General features: G+C 39.5%; 1 protein-coding gene across 3 annotated transcripts in view; it reads right to left on the minus strand.

The window, feature by feature from the left end:
• LOC101444968 (putative zinc finger protein 705B) overlaps nt 1–15711 on the minus strand; it is a 63586-nt gene extending 47875 nt beyond the window's left edge. For all 3 annotated transcript variants that reach the window (XM_071209696.1, XM_023592216.3, XM_071209697.1), the window contains exons 1-4: nt 15601–15711; nt 9480–9653; nt 2702–2787; nt 515–641 (exon numbers count right to left, since the gene is read on the minus strand). In XM_071209696.1, the coding sequence (XP_071065797.1) occupies nt 515–641; nt 2702–2734 (160 nt within the window). In that variant the 5' untranslated portion in view covers nt 2735–2787; nt 9480–9653; nt 15601–15711. The remainder of the gene's footprint in view (nt 1–514; nt 642–2701; nt 2788–9479; nt 9654–15600) is intronic.
• Between the last annotated feature and the right edge of the window lie 715 nt (nt 15712–16426).

Raw genomic sequence — 16426 nt, forward strand, 5'->3', positions numbered from 1 at the left:
CGGACTTTGTATGTCCTCCCATGGCCCACTGGGTGGAATGTGGGCAAGTGTGAGCTATGATGTGGACCAATGACCATGAGGTGCAATGGTGCTCAGAGATGTATTCACCAAATGCAATGAATGTCTCATGATGATAGAGGAGATTGTTGTTATGGGGGGAGGAGTAGGAAGGGGGTAATATGGGGACCTCATATTTTTTTAATGTAATATTAAAAAAATAAAGAAACACAAAAAAAATTGTGGTCAAGAAGATTAAATTATATTGGGGTGAACTCGATGTAAATAAAAAATGAAGAAACAAATTCATTTAGGGATTGTTAGCACAATATAAATATATTAAAATTATAAAATATAAAAATATAACGTAAGAAAGATTATACAATGTGGAGAAGCTGATTTAGATATCTGAATTAAAAAATGGAAGATGATTTATGATGAATATATAGGTAGATTAGATTGATGTTAGATAGAAAAAAGATAGATATAGGTGGTAGATAAAGTCTGAGGGTCTCACCTACTGAGACCAGGTTACTGATATTCTCCAGCATCACATCTCTGAACAGATTTCTCTGGGTTGGGTCTAACAGGTTCCACTCTTCCTGGGTGAAGTCTACAGCCACATCCTTGAAGGTCACTAATGTCTAAAAAAACCACAGAAATCTGTGTTCACACAGGACTATCCTTACCAATGTCTTGAGTGAGATGTAGAAAATAACAGCACTAAAGAAGCAGAAACTGTGTATATAAAACTCAAAAGGTGTTGGGGTTCCAGTAACATCATCATCAATGCTGAACTTCCATCTGCCTTTCAGATGCACTCACAGGCACATACACAGTCTGAACCCACAATACCCCATTGTAAAAGAAAATCACATGACATAGGGTATGATATACATCTGGAAATAACCCACTAAATTTGTAATTATGCCTCTTTCTGCTAATTATTGTTTTCCTTTGAGCATTAATAATAAATCAGCATTTGTTTTAGTAAATTTTAAGCAAATATACAGATATAAAGTAAGCAATATCCATTATATACATATCATTTTGAAAAATGGGTATGTTTAGGTTACTCCCCTATATAAATGAGCTCACTTTCCTCTCATTTATAAAATCATTTAAGAATATGTTGTGCATTTTGGCAAATGTAAGTTCGTGTGTCAATTGCTTCCTATCTAAATTCAATTCACATGTCTATTATTCATTAAAATATCAGGGAACCTTGAAAACATAACCAGAATTCTGCAAAACTGAATAGGATTCAAATCAGTAAGTCCTGCTTTCCTCAGTGCTACATAGCTCAGGTATTTATTGTAATGCATAAATACAGATGGTTCAGTGTCACGAGCCAGGGACTCCTGAGAGAGTTGTACTGATACATGGCCTTAGACTGACCATTCCTGTGGTAGGACACCACCCAATCTCAACTTTTTCTGGAGTGTACAAAGACCAGTTTCATTGTCTCACTTTTATCTTCATCTCATTTGTCTGTGAAACATTAAAACAATCCTGTTCATTGCCTCTGGCCTTTACTAATCTTTAAAAATTTTCACTGAGACATAAATTTTATTCTACCTATTATACAGCTTCTGAAACCACAGACAAAATGAAGGAAAAAATAATTCCTCTACATAGCATCCACTTATAAAATTTGAATAAATTTGATTTAGAAAATTGAAGTGGGGAAAACTGATTTAAAAAATTATTTCAAGGAAAGTGTATGCGGCTCAAATAGTTGGATTCCTGCCTACCACATGGAAGGCCTTGTGTTTGGTTCCTGGTGTATCCCTAAAGAAAATGAATAAGACAGCAAGCTGTCATTATGGGCTGGCATTGTGTGCTGACACAAGATGATGCAATGAAGAGACAATGATGTAATGGCCTGGCATGGCAACCTGATGCAACAAGATGATGCAATGAAGAGACACAAATAGGAAACACAGTTAGAGACAGAACCAGCAGAAGGGGTGGCTCAAGTCATTGATTGTCTCCCTCCAACATGGGAGGTCCTGGGTTCAGTTCCTGGTTTCTTTTAAATAGAAGATGAGCACACAATGAAAAGACACAGAGAGTAGACAGTGAGTGCAAACAATGAGGAGGAGTTAATATATTTCTAAAATCTTTTTAAAAAGTATTTCAAAATGTAAAATATATTCCATCAAAACTTTATGAAAATTAAAATTGGAGGAAACAAATACATTATTCCTAATTTCACTTAATGTACAAAACTTCTCATGCACTTCTGACAAATATATCTACCCCTACACTCCAGTACCTGTAATGTTGGGCTGACTGCACGCACAGCTGAAAACTCAGCATCCCTTCTGACTGTAAACATCTCTTCTTACTCACCTCTGTCACCACTATTCATCATATGGCCAGGCCAATCTCAGGCACTAACATGATCCGTGATTTCATTATTCATTCAATGAGGCCATGGGATGGGTGAGAAAAAGAAAACTTCTAAAATCTTCTCAGAGAATATACACAGGTTTAATGGTAGCTTTAGCCAACTCTTGTAATTACCTTGGAAGATTACTCATTGATCTGTACCTAACGTAACATAATTAATAAAGAGTCCTACGTAAACTTAAGCTAAGATCCTTGAATAACTCCTGAATACACTTGGGATAGTCACACCAATAAGAGAAATCTTCCCATCTGCTGGCAACAGAGGTGCAAAGAAGAATTACCTACTCACATGGGATTGCATTGCCAAAACCTGAGCTGGCATCTATCTTCCTCTGGATTTTCACTCACAACCAGATAAGCAGAAGGACAGCAAAGCTGAGAATGGAGAAAGAAATCTTAAGGTTCAAATCTTGACCACAATTTTCTAGGCCCCCCCATCTTGAATGCCAAAACTTTCACCTAGGAGTATCCCCTTCCCAGGCAAAACAGAACACAAAGTATGCTCAAGAGAAATAAGAAGAACTCTCCTTTCCCAGGGTCAAGATGTTGGAGATCTTATCTTCTCTGGCTATTATAGATAAGATGATGAAAATCCATGAATTGCATTTATTAATTAGCCCATGATGTTCAGAGACTTTTTAAAAAATATGCCAGTTTTACTTTTTGTTTGTAATAGCTTTTTCTAAAGATACTTAGATCACATAAAATGTTACAGAAAAAATATAAGAGGTTCCCAAATACTCCCACTCCCCACCACCCCCACTCCTCCAACATCAACAAACTCTTTCATCAGTGTGAAACATCCATTGCATTTGATGAATATATTTTGGAACACGGCTACACAGCATGGGTTATAGTTTAATTGTGGTTTACACTCTCTGCCAGTCCATTCAGTGAGTTATGGCAGGATATATAATGTCCTGCATCTGTCCTTGCAATATCATTCAGGACAACTCCAAGTCTGGAAAATACCCCCTTATCACACCTCTTCTTCCTTCTCCCATGGCAACTCCCACAGTCACTGTCTCCCAATCAATGATACAATTTCTTCCATTGCTAGAGTCACAATTCTATAGTAGAATACCAGTAAGTGCACTTTAATCCATATTTTATTCATTCATTCTAAGGACCCTGGGATGGAGAAGTCTACTCCACCTCTAAATCAAGAGGGTGCTTAGTTCCTACATGGCTGTTGTATGGGATTCCTACTTGCAGTTGTAGACACTCTCAGTTCCCTGGTGTGCTGGTTGATAATCCTCACCTCCCTGTTAGCTGACCTGGATCCAATGAACCTGACAGCAGGTGTTACAACTCTGCTGAGGTCAAATTCAGCATGTAAATGCATTTCCTTCCCCCCAGCAAAGGGATTACTACCAAGTACCAGCTGGTGATGCAACTGGAAAAAGACCTGGATTAAAACAGGGAAATGGTAAAGACAAATGAGTTTATATGGTTAAGGGACTTTGGAATGAGTCAGAAGGTCATCAGAGGGATCACATTTATGCACATCTCAGCAGGATCTCAGAGAAAGCCAAAGTAGATACAACCCCAAATAGTGGTGCTCCTGAGACCTACAGAGACACCTAGGTCCTATGGTCATGACAGATGGTGCTCATTGTCTTGTCAGTGGGCTCTGCTTTGGAACTTGTGCTCCTGAATGTGATGGAGTTGGGCTCAGATGTGACCTCCCTACACATGCCTCTTCTGTCATTAATGAACCTGTGGTAGGTGCTGGGGTTGGTGTATGCTCAGGAGACTTGAATCTCTGGACTGTCCATGTGCCAGCTGGGCCCTGAGCCTCAGCAGTTGTAACACCTGCTCTCTGGTTCACTGGAGACTTTTAATTCATTGCTGATTCCAAAACATAGGTATCCCTAACCAAAATCACACCTGTAATTGGGTCCTCACCACAAGAGGAAGCATACTGGAATCTCTGTTATAAATATTACTGATTTTTCGCAATAGCACTGGCTCTCTGTTGGATTTGGACCCAAAGGTTATCGGGAATGAAAGAAAGAGAAAAAGAGAGTGAAAGAAAGAAAAAGAAAGAAAAATGAAGAGAGAGAGAGCTGGGATCAGGGGGTCTGCGAGTAGAGACTCATCAGACAAATTTATTGTTTACAAGGGGCTCTCTATATACCCCAGTCTACGTGACAAGCAGGAACACGTAGCCTGCGTAACAACAAGCAGCAACATGCATTAACTATCAGCATTACCCATAGTCTAAGGAATTTTAAAAAATTCTTTTCTCAAGGAACAAAGTCTAAGTGTTCTATTCACTACAAAAAGTATGTACTCATCTTTTCTTTCAGCCTTTAACAGCTTCATCCCATTTGCTGGGAACTCTTAATTACCACATTCCTTAGGTTGCAAGCATAGCCATGGAGACAGCACATCTCTCCTTGTGAGGCCACTGTGCCTCAGTTTCCAATCTCTCTCACATGCATTTCTGATTTCTGGATTCCCCCTTCCTGCTCTACCATGAACCTGACCTTCTGGATACATTTGTCCTAAAACATCTTTATTCTTCCATATGTACAATGCAGCCCACTCAACACTGAGTTATACATCCCACACAAATATATTTGGAAATCAACTAAGAAGCTTAAGAATATATATTATTAAAAGAAAAAAGAAAAAAAGAATATATATATTATTATGAGGCTGATCAGACCAAAGATTAGCTTAATCATTTGTACCTCAATTCCAGGAAGAAAATGATTATATTCAACATGTTTGCAGAATTATATATATATATTTAAAATTTAATCTTCTCAGTAACCCAACTGATAAAGTCTAATTTACTCATTTAACAAATGTCCTACATTAAGGCTCAGAGAGGTGAAGTTAAATGACAAATTTATATGGGCACTGAAAAACACAGATTGAGTTTGAATTGTTTCTTCCTGTATCCCAATTTCAAATATCTTAAGGGTTACATATCACACCTAGTTATTACATGGAAAGTCACCTCTCATTTCAATATTCAGATCCTCATCCTGTTGTCAAAAATTCCTCCTCATAGTTTGCCACTTATACCCATGAACAGCAAACCTGTTCAAGGAAATCTCCTTTTCATTGAACCTGTTGTCAGATTTTCTCTATGTACTTGGCTAAACTGTAAGAAATTAATTTTAAGAGCAAGTTGGTTTAGTTAGGCCAGTAACTTATTAGGGAATGATCAGAAGAGAAATGGGAGAAAATAACAGATCATGGGGCCCAAGAAAAGAGGAAGGGGCTGAAGAGTGGTAAAAAGCGTTGACAGACTACAATTCCAGATTACAGATCATAAATCCCCAGGTTTACTTGTGTATTGATCGAGCTGAGGGGTGAAAAAGGCCAGAAAGGGGGCAGAAGGCAAGAACAGGGGTCAAAAGGCAAGAGAGGGTCAGTTGGCCTTTGCATTTGCTTTTAGAACCATTAATTATAACACCCTTTGCTAATGACAGGAGGTAGTCCCAGCTTTTTGCTGTTTGGACTCCCCCACCAATCAATCCCCCAGGAGGGACCTATGATAAGGCCACTGGAGAACATCCAGGGCTTCTCCTAGCTTCCAGAGGAAATCTCATTCAGAATGGGATTCTTGCCAAGTTTCTCCAGCAGCTATCTTGGGAGTACCAATTTTCACATGTGCAAGGGTGGTGGTTTTTCTGCCAGGTTCCAGATCCAGCTATTGATTCCCTAACTTGCCTGCTTCAAATCTACTTCCCAAACATTACCTCCCAATTTATGTAGTATTTACTGCCAGATGTATTCCAAGTATGTATATTTCAGCATATGTTTCATGAGAATATTTTTTTTTACTTTTTAATTTTTTACTTTTTAATTTTTAAAAAGAAACTTGGATCATATAAATGTTACATAAAAAATGTAGGAGGGAAGCAGATTTGGCTCAACTGATAGAGCGTCCACCTACCACATGGGAAGTCCAGGGTTCAAATCTAGGGTCTCGTGACCCATGTGGTGAGCTGGCCCATGCACAGTGCTGCTATGCGCAAGGAGTGCCATGCCATGCAGGGGCGTCCCCTGTGAAGGGGAGCCCCATGCTCAAGGAGTGCACCCTGTAAGGAGAGCCATGCCACGTGAAAAAAAGTGCAGCTGCCCAGGAGTGGCACCGCACACATGGAGAGCTGACACAGCAAGATGATGCAACAAAAAGAGACAAAGATTCCAATTGCTGCTGACAATACAAGCAAACACAGAAGAACACACAGTGAAGAAACACAGAAAGCATACAATTGGGGGTGAGGGAATGGGAGAGAAATAAAATAAAAAATAAATCTTTTTAAAAAATGCAGAAGATTCCCATATGCTCCACTCCCTCCCCTCCCACACTTTCCCACATTAACAACATCCTTCATTAGTGTGGGACATTTGTTGCAATTGATGAACACATATTGGAGCATTGCCACTAAGTGTGGATTACAGTTTACATTATAGTTTAACCTCTTTCCCACACATTTTTGTAAGTTATCACAAGATATGTAATGGCCTGTAACATCACTTAGCACAATTCCAAAGTCCCCAAAATGCCACCATATTGCACTTTTTAAAAAAATGATATTTAGATTACATAAATGTTACATAAAAAATACAGGTGATTCCCATATGCCCTAATCCCCACACATCCCACATTTTTCCACATTAACAAAATCCTTCATTAATGTGGTACATTCATTGCAATTGAGGAACACATTTTGTAGCATTGCCAATAAACATGGATTAAAGTTGACATTGTAGTTTATTTACACTCTCTCCCACACAATTTTGTAGGTTATGGCAAGATAAGTAATAGCTTGTTCTGTCATTACAATGTCATTCAGGACAATTCCCAATTCCCAAAAATGCTCCTATATTACACCTGTTTTCCCTCTCCCATCCCTCAGAACCTCCAGTGGCCACTCTCTCCACATCAATGATGTAATTTCTTCCACTGCTAGGATCACAATAGGTCTATAGCAGAACACCAGTAATTCTATTTTAGTCCATAGTTCATTCCCCAATCCTGAGGATTCTGGGATGGTGATGTCCATTCCACTTCAAATTAAGAGAGGGCTGTGATCCATTAGGATTGATGAGTGGAAATTTCTTGCTTGCAGTTGTAGCCTTTCTGGTTCTTTGGTATGAAAATTGTCCATTCTCACCTTGTTAGTTATCCTGGGTGTGACCAATGAACTAGAGAGTAAATGTTGCAACTCCATTGAGATTCAGGGCCCAGATGGAACAGGACAGACCAAAGATTTAAGTCTCTTGGGTGTACACCTACCAACTCTAATACTAATTATATGTTCAAATAGAAGGACAGAAGAGCCATGTGTAGGGAAAACACAACTGAGTCCAACTCTATCACCTTGGGGAGTATAAGTTCCAAAATAGGGCACATTGGCAAGGCACCAAACTCCTGACCTATCTGACCTGACCATAGTGTCTGGATGTCTTCATCGACTTCAGGAGCCCTGCTATTTGGAAAAGTATCTACTTTGGCAGTTAATGAGATCCTGCTGAGACATGCATAATCATAACCTCTGGAATAAACTCCCAACCCACTTTGAAGTCTCTTGGCCATATAAACTCATTTGTCTTTTACATTTTCCCCCTTTTGGTCAAGGTCTTTTTCCAAGAACATTTCTGATGTCACTGTATTTGCCTGATGTGTCAATAGATAACTTACTATTTTCCATATCTGCCCACATAGGAGGTGACTTTCATTTTCTGTCACGTTTATTACTGCATGGGACACAGCACATTACTAACCTCTCCAACTAAATTGCAGGATTTCCTGTTTCTTTTTGAAGTCATTACCGGCAACTGCTCTCTCTTATCACACTCAATCACCTCATCATTTAACCTTATTGTTTCTCTTCTTTTATGAACCCAAATGCCCCTTGTGCCTATTTCATCTCTTGTGCCTGATCTCCTTTTCCTTCTTTCATAATCAATCTACATGAGCACTTTCATGCTTTACTCACAAACCTTAAAGGATGAGTTAGTAACATGACCGGCTTCCTCTTAAGTAAATCATGCTACCATCTCCAATAAACTCCCCATGAATAAATTCAATGTGTGTGCTTCAGTCTATAACTTGGAAGTAAAGAAGTGGACCTTTTGGGAACTTTCTTTTTCATAGACTTCTCTGATATCTCAGTCCCCTGAGTGTATTCCTTCTTCTTGTGTTCTGCATGGCCATACTCAAACAGTATTATTAGAACATCTCAAGGCTGAATTGTAATGTAGCCCCCCTTCTCTCCCACTTCTGTACACTATCATGACAATCATGTATCTATTCAATTACTTCAATTTACTCCAATTTGGCTCAAAACTGAGAGCGTACATCTCTATTTACCTAGGTAAAGGCAAGTAGTCCAACATAACTCAAGACAATACTACCACCATGAGCCCAGAAATTTAAAATAAATTATCTTTTTCTAGAGTTAACTCACTGATTAATCTAAATGTCAATCAAGATGAATATAATCAAGATATGCCACTTTAACAAAATATTTCCTTCAAATTAAGTAATTTTCAGTTAGGACTTCTCCAGGCATCCAAGGATTGAATAAGAATTCATTTCTCAGAAACACTCAAACATTCATATTAGCTATTATTTCAGCACTGAACACTATAACCACCCTTCATTTCTGTGGAAATCCCCTCAAAAAATTTCCCACATCATCCTCATGTTCTTTTAGTCTTTTTGTCATTTCCTCAGAGATCTCTTCACTGAACCCCAACCAAAAGTATCCTTTGCCTTTCCTATAGCCTGTATTAAAATTCTACTGTTCCTTCAGACCACTCATATCATTTTTCATTGTACAATTATTCATTTGTTTGTTCCTATTTTGACCTCTCCCCTGGTCTAAATGCACAAAGCCCTTCCTTGAGTGGTAATATATTAAACAAGTTTCCCTTTGGCAATGAGCCAATAATTATAAATCCAGAAATAGTATATATCCACAAAAATTTTACCTGACCTCAGACAGCCTTCATTCAACTGCCTGCCATCAAATTAAATGACACATTCTGATTAAAAAGTAAATCATTTACAAAATAAATGAGAACTCTCCCACCTGGTTAATATTCTCTCCCTTATTCATAAGAATCCAAATGGACTCAGAATGCAGGGAGCCCAAGTATTAATGAGGCTCCTTTCATTCCAAGTGGAGTTCAGAGCTTCTTTGTCTCTAGAAAAACACCATTCTGATGGTCAACTCTCTTTCAATGTAGTTGTAACAGCATCAGTCCTATAATTCAAAAGACACAATTAGATTAAGACAGATGTTAGTTAAGATAAATCTACTCGACACACCTTGTGTCATTCACGTCCTTCTAAAACTCTCAAAAACAACTTTTCTCATATCAGTATCCCTTCCCTGCCATTTTTAAAACTCTCTGTGATCCAAAACTCCTTCAAAAGCGAAGCCCAATATATTGACAGGGGAAACACGCTTAGCAGGGAGTTCTATGGGGTATATATCTGGGTACATAAAATTGTTTGGATATTTTCATAGTGGTTACACTTAATAAGAACAACTGAGGGAGTGCTGAGTTCCTAGACAGGGGAGTTCTATCACAATCCCTAAAGGAACAGCAATAATCCCCCAAGTGCAACGGCAAAGGCAAAAAAGAATGAAGGTCCAACAATAAGCCCTTGATACTAATGACTATGCTTGTGAGTCTGTGCACCTGAAATAAGAACAAGGCCTAGAGCTGCAGGGTGCCTAAGAGTTACCTCCTGAGAGTCTCCATGTTGCACAAAAGTGGCCAGTCTCGAAGCCAAACTCAGCATGTAAATGTGTTGCTTCCCCCCAGTGTGGGACATGACTCCCGGGGATGAGCCTCCCTGGCGCTGAGGGATTACTATCAAGTACCAGCTGATGATGTAATTAGGAAATGACCTTGAATAAAAGTGTCAACTGGGACCAGCAGAATATCTCAGTTTACATATAATACCAGGAGTTTAAAAAGCTTTTTGACCTGAATAAAAGGGGGAAATGGAAAGGATAAATGAGTTTATATGGCTATGAGTCTGCAAAATAGCCGGGAGGTTATCAGAGGGGTTGCCCTTATGCACATCTCAGCAGAGTCCCAGAGACAGATAAAGTAGATACAACCCCAGGTATTAGTTCCTCTAAGGGCTACAGTGACCCACAGGTTCTGTGATCATGGCAGATGGAGCTCAGTGCCATGTCAGTTAGCCTTACTTTGGAGTTTGTGTTTCTGTGTGATGAAGCTGGACTCAGATGTGATCTTGTCCACAAGTGTCTCCTGTTACTTTTACCGGAACTGAGGTTGGTGCTGCAGTTTAACGTGTACCCAGGGGACCTAAATCTCTGGACTGACCACGTCACAGCCAGGCCTTGAGCGTCAACAGACTTGCAACTCCTACACTCTGGTTTATTGGACTTACCCCACTCAGCTGATATGGAGTTGAAGAAGGTCAACCACCACACAAGGGAGCCAAGAGTGCTTACAACTGAAAGCAGGAGAATTGCATCCAGCATCCATGTGGAATCTAAGCCCCCTCTTGATATAGATGTGGAGTGGACACAACCATTGTAAGGTCCATAAGATGGAGAAATAGAGTATAGATTAGACTGGACTTACTGATATTCTATTCATGAACTATTGTGATTAGTAATCAAAGAAAATGTGGCCTTGGTGTGGAGAAAGTGGCCATGGTGGCTGCTGGGGGTAGGGAGTGGGAGGAAGAGATGTGATGTGGGGGCATTTTGGGGAACTGGAGTAGTCCTGGGTGGTGCTGCAGGGACAGTTACTGGACATAGTATGTCCTCACATGGCCCACTGGGTGGACTGTGGGAGAGTGTGGGCTATGATGTGGACCATTGACCATGAGGTGCAGCAGTGCTCAGAGATGTATTCACCAAATTCAATGAATGTCTCATGATGATGGAGGAGGATGTTGTTATGGGGGAAGTAGTGGGGTGGGGGGTATATGGGGACCTCATACTTTTTGAATGTAACATTAAAAAGATAAAGATAAAAAAAAAAAACCTTTCTGCTTTTTCAAAGATATGTCATACTTTTATGGATTTTGCTTGTCCTGGGCAACTACTCTAAAGCACCTATAGCAAAAAGTTTCTTACTAATCTGTATATCTAAGAGGAACTGAAGTCTACCAATATTTTGAGTCACCCATGTGACTATATAAGTAGAAATATTTGTGCTGAAGAAACAAGGAAAATTTTTATTGTTTTGGAGTGTGTATAGTTTACTATCAACCACATACTGACTCAATAAGACAGCCATCTACAATTTTCTTCTACCAAAAAGGATGAACTCTGTACTCTTACCCAACCCTGCCTTCCATCAGAAGGAAATTCAGTTACCAGTTATAACAGGGGTTCTTAGCCATTTTTGCTCCAAGGAATCCTTTGCCAGTCAGGTGAACACCATGGACCCCTACTCAGAATGCAGCAGCAGATAATTTTATGACACTCAACATCACCATGTCTTTAAATTAAAACTTTCAATTCAAACTCAAAGACCCCCTGAAAACCTGCCCCTGAAATCTCCACAGACCCTGGTTTAGAGCCCCTGATCTATAGTGATTTTCAGCCTGCTCTGGAAGCAAAGAGGGTTCTTCATATCTGGCATGCTAGTTGAAAATTGTGGACAAGTGAATTATCTCCTTTCTGCCATTTTATTCCCATCTACTGCTGCTATCATTAAGATAAAGGCTTACACAAAAAGGACTGAGTGTGAATATTTTAAAAATGCACTTGCATATTTTCATGCAAAAACAGACACTAGTAAAACAGGTATAATTATAAACTTAAATTTTGCTGTCTAAATTAACTGAAGAACCTAGCCTTTATAGGCCCAAAATTTTACCTTAGGCCCTCTGTTTATTCATGGCATTTATTTTAGGAAATTCAAATTCTCCCCATATGAAATTTTTGCTGGCAGACCTATCTCTGGGAATAAATTGGGAATACTGTCACACAATGACATGACCCAATTTGCAAATCCTTAATGCACTATGCCAAAGATTTCCTTCAACAAGTAAAGGACACTTTTCCTGTCTCAGGAAGGGAAGTAGGCAATGTCACAAAGCAGACTACTATTCCCAAGGTGACAGATAAAATCCTAGCATAGAGGCTAATATTCATAATGCATAAAGTCTTTATATTTCATTATGCTTTGCCCTTGTACTGGCTTAGAAAGACAATATCATTGTCTGTTTCTACAAGGACTTTTCAAAGGAATGTAACCTTACAGACTGTTTCAATTGTCACCATGAACCCTGATATATGCACATTGCAAGGGACCCCACAGTTCTACCCATAACAAATTTCTTTTTTATCCCAAATGGTTCACTCTCATCAGATCAAATGACACCATCTGTTTCATATCAGATATGAATACTAGACCCAAGCCTTCTTTATTCTGCTTTAAAATTTCTTGGACCTGGAACCTTGTAACCAAGAATTAAGAATTAGCTTAAGTTTATGATCGCTGAATCATTATACAGATTTTTTTTTCTCTTATTTTTTCACTATATTATAGAATAGTCTAAAGCTAATACCTGAAATTACTGAAACTGGCTAGGTCAACCTCGCCTTTCTTTATGGTTATTTCAAATGAGGCACACCCTTGTATACACATACTATTGTGATGGTTACTACAGTCTGATCTTACTTTTCTTTACGGTTATTTGAAAACTGGGCTTGTGTATATTTACTATTGTGACTATAACCACTCCCCCTCCCCTGTTTGAAACCATAAAAACCCCAAACTCCTCAAAATCAAGGGGGCAGATTTTTGGGTCCTTGCTAGAACAATGATCTCTTTGCTTGCCTAGCAAATAAACTTTCTCACTTGGAAACCCAGTGTCTCAGGAATTGGTCTTTAAAGTGTACTGGAAGGAAAGTACCTGTTTTCGCTCAGTGTAAACCACACAATAGACAAAACTGATTGAGAGAGTTATAAAGATATCATAGAAGAGTTTGGAAAACTTGCCATAATAGTTCACATACCTCCACAAACTACAAGTTACATTAACAATGCATGTCTACTTTCAAGTTTAGGTTACTGGATCTGCAAAATATTCACAATAGAAATAATTTTCGGTAAGCTTTTCATTTATAGTCTCAATAAGGCAGACCCTTGGATACTAAGGACAAATGATAGTATTCCTACTAATAAATCTATAAACAACATCACATTGACTGTATTTACATTGTTCTGCCAGGCAATAATTTTTAAAAATTTTTTCTAAGATTTATTTTATCTATTTCTTTCTCCCACACCCCATTGCCTTGCACTTACTGTCTGCTCTCTGTATGTTCTTCTATGTCTGCTTGTCTTCTCTTTAGGTGGTACTGGGAATTGATCCTGGGACCTTCCAGAGTAGGAGAGATGTGCTCAAACTCTTGTGCAACCTCAGCTCCCTGCCTGCTGCATCTCTTATTGTCTCTCCTCTGTGCCTCTTTCTGTTGCATCACCTTGCTGTGCCAGCTCTCTGCATGGGCCAGTTCTCAGCACTACACTCAGGCAAGCTCACCATTATGGCCAGCTTGCCTTTCAACAGGCAGCCCTGAGAATCAAACCCTGGACCTCCTATATGGTAGGTGGGAGCACAATCACTTGAGCCATATCCATTTCCCCAGGCAATATTTTTCTTTTGGAAATGATACAATTACAGTTGATAAAATGCCTGGGCAATGTGCATTTGGTCCCCTCACAGTCCTTTAGGAATTTATAATAAATCTGAAACTTCTCTTTGGATTACTCCCCTCAAGCTACAATCTCAGGGGAAAGAGAATTTACCCAGGGAGGTAATAATTCTGGGTTTGGGTCTTTGGGCAGATTGCTGCTACCTTGGCTTGGAGCAAACACAAATGAAAACAGGATTAGAATCACAATAGGAGACATTACTGAATCTACTGCTAAAACTATAGCTGCACAACTCATTAGATTTATTAGCTTAACTTGTTACTTATTAGCTGAACAAGGAGGCATTTTTATCATTGCCAACACCACCTGTTGTATTTGGGTACACACTTCTGTGGAAGTTAAGGTAAAATTAAATGAAATAATTAAATGCACTACATGACTAAAACAGGTAAGACCTTTCTTTTAATCACTTTGATTTCATTTGGGTCAAAACATGGGAACTGGGTTTAGGCATATACTATGAGGTGGGCATTTGGACCTTTTATCACTCATAGTATTCATTATAATCTCCCTGGTGGACTGTCTGTCCCAAAGATTTGAATGTGTGTCACCAACCACTTGTGACCCAGCAAATTATTTCTTTATGTCTGGGATGACCTAAAAATTATGATCATGTTAAAACTGACATCATGATCACCTATGAGCCCAACATGAAAACAACTAGCAAATATTATCACATTTTTTATCACAACTCTCAATTTTTATCACAACTCTCAATGGCTGACAGCCAGATCAAACTGGGGTAAGTTAAATAAATTAAGCAGACCCTAGATGGAGACCTTTAAGCTAAGCCCTACATCAGCAAACTGAAGCTTAACTTAATTCCTATCTCTTACAAGCCCTCCTTTCCCCAGTACAAGAAACATAACAGCCTGCCATAATTTGCCAGTTTCTCCCCTCTTCCGTCTTCAGGAATCTCGATCTGTTCTCTTTGTTTCTGTATGGAATTTTGTCCCCTGCTCCTAAGATTTGTTGACTCTTCCTCACTCAGTGCCCCACTTTCCTTACACTTTTCATTTCTGGAACTCTCCAGTCCAGCAGGAGTCCAGTTTAATCCTCCCTCTCCGTTTTCCTCTGTGAGGCTTTTCTGCCTAAAGTTTCTTCCCTGCTAGGTTAACCTGCCTCGGAGAGTCATTGCAGAAAGGCGGGACCCTCGGAAAGGTCCAGTCTGCATTTAGGGAATTCAACCGGCAGAAACTGGATGTGGTGACTGCGCCGCTCAGCCACAGCCAATCTGCTGAGATTTTATTCCTTACCCCCGCCCAAATGGGGGCCCTTTTGCTTCCAGCACCCCGCAGCAAATGGTTTTCAGCACTGGGTCTCTGTGCCTGGATACGCACGGGGCCCCAACTCACTGCTGTTAGTTCCTTGAAAACCTCTTTCCCGGGTGAGAGGGGTCCAGGCCGCTTGCTGCAGAGCCCAGAAGCTTCGCAGGGCCCCGCTGAGAGGGAAGCGAAGAGGACCAGGAGGTCCCGGGTAGAAGTTTCCTACCTGATACTTTCCTCTTTCTTCAATTCGGTATTCCTGGAGCCCCTCTCCAGCCTCTACCAACCTCCAGAGTCTCTGCGGAGGTGTTTCCCGGGTATCGCTTCCGTCGCTGGTTGATGACGTCACCCCGCCACCACTGTTTTTTTTTTTTTTTTTTTCAGGAGGTACCAGAGATTGAATTCAGGACCTCTTACGTGGGAAGCAAGATTGTCCCATGATGATGGAGGAGGTTGTAGTTATGGGCGGAGTGGGGTGAGGAGGTGGGGGGTATATGGGGACCTCATTTTCTTAAATGTAACATTAAAAAAAATAAAGACAAAAAAAAAAAAAAAGAATTCACCCACCGAGCTATGTCCACTCTCCAATGAGAGTTGGTTTATTTCACTTTTTTATTTTGTTTTTAAAAGGACCAGGGATTGAATCCAGGGCCTCCTACATGGGAAGCAGGAAATTAACCACTTGAGCTACATCTACTCCCTTATTGATTTTTTTCTAACTTTATCTCTACTTCAAAAAATAAAATAATATACAAAAGGTGGCTTGACAAATTATGAAAGCATTAATCTAAAAATTTCTGTCCGGTCACGTTTATCATATTTAATCCTAAAAGCAAACTCAATTATTTCTCCAGTGTTCAGAAAGATACATAAATGAGCAGAGATTGGTTAAATGACATGACCTACATCTCCTTTTTAATGAAGGAAATGAAGAAAAAAAATGTTTAATCATATTCACCTCTCATAAAACTAAACGCATTTTTTTTACCTTTAGCATTGATATAGGACCTCCTTTGCCTTTCCTACAAAAATATTATAATATAGTTGGTAAT

Source organism: Dasypus novemcinctus, chromosome 19, assembly GCF_030445035.2.
Source record: "Dasypus novemcinctus isolate mDasNov1 chromosome 19, mDasNov1.1.hap2, whole genome shotgun sequence".
NCBI classification, from domain to species: domain Eukaryota; kingdom Metazoa; phylum Chordata; class Mammalia; order Cingulata; family Dasypodidae; genus Dasypus; species Dasypus novemcinctus.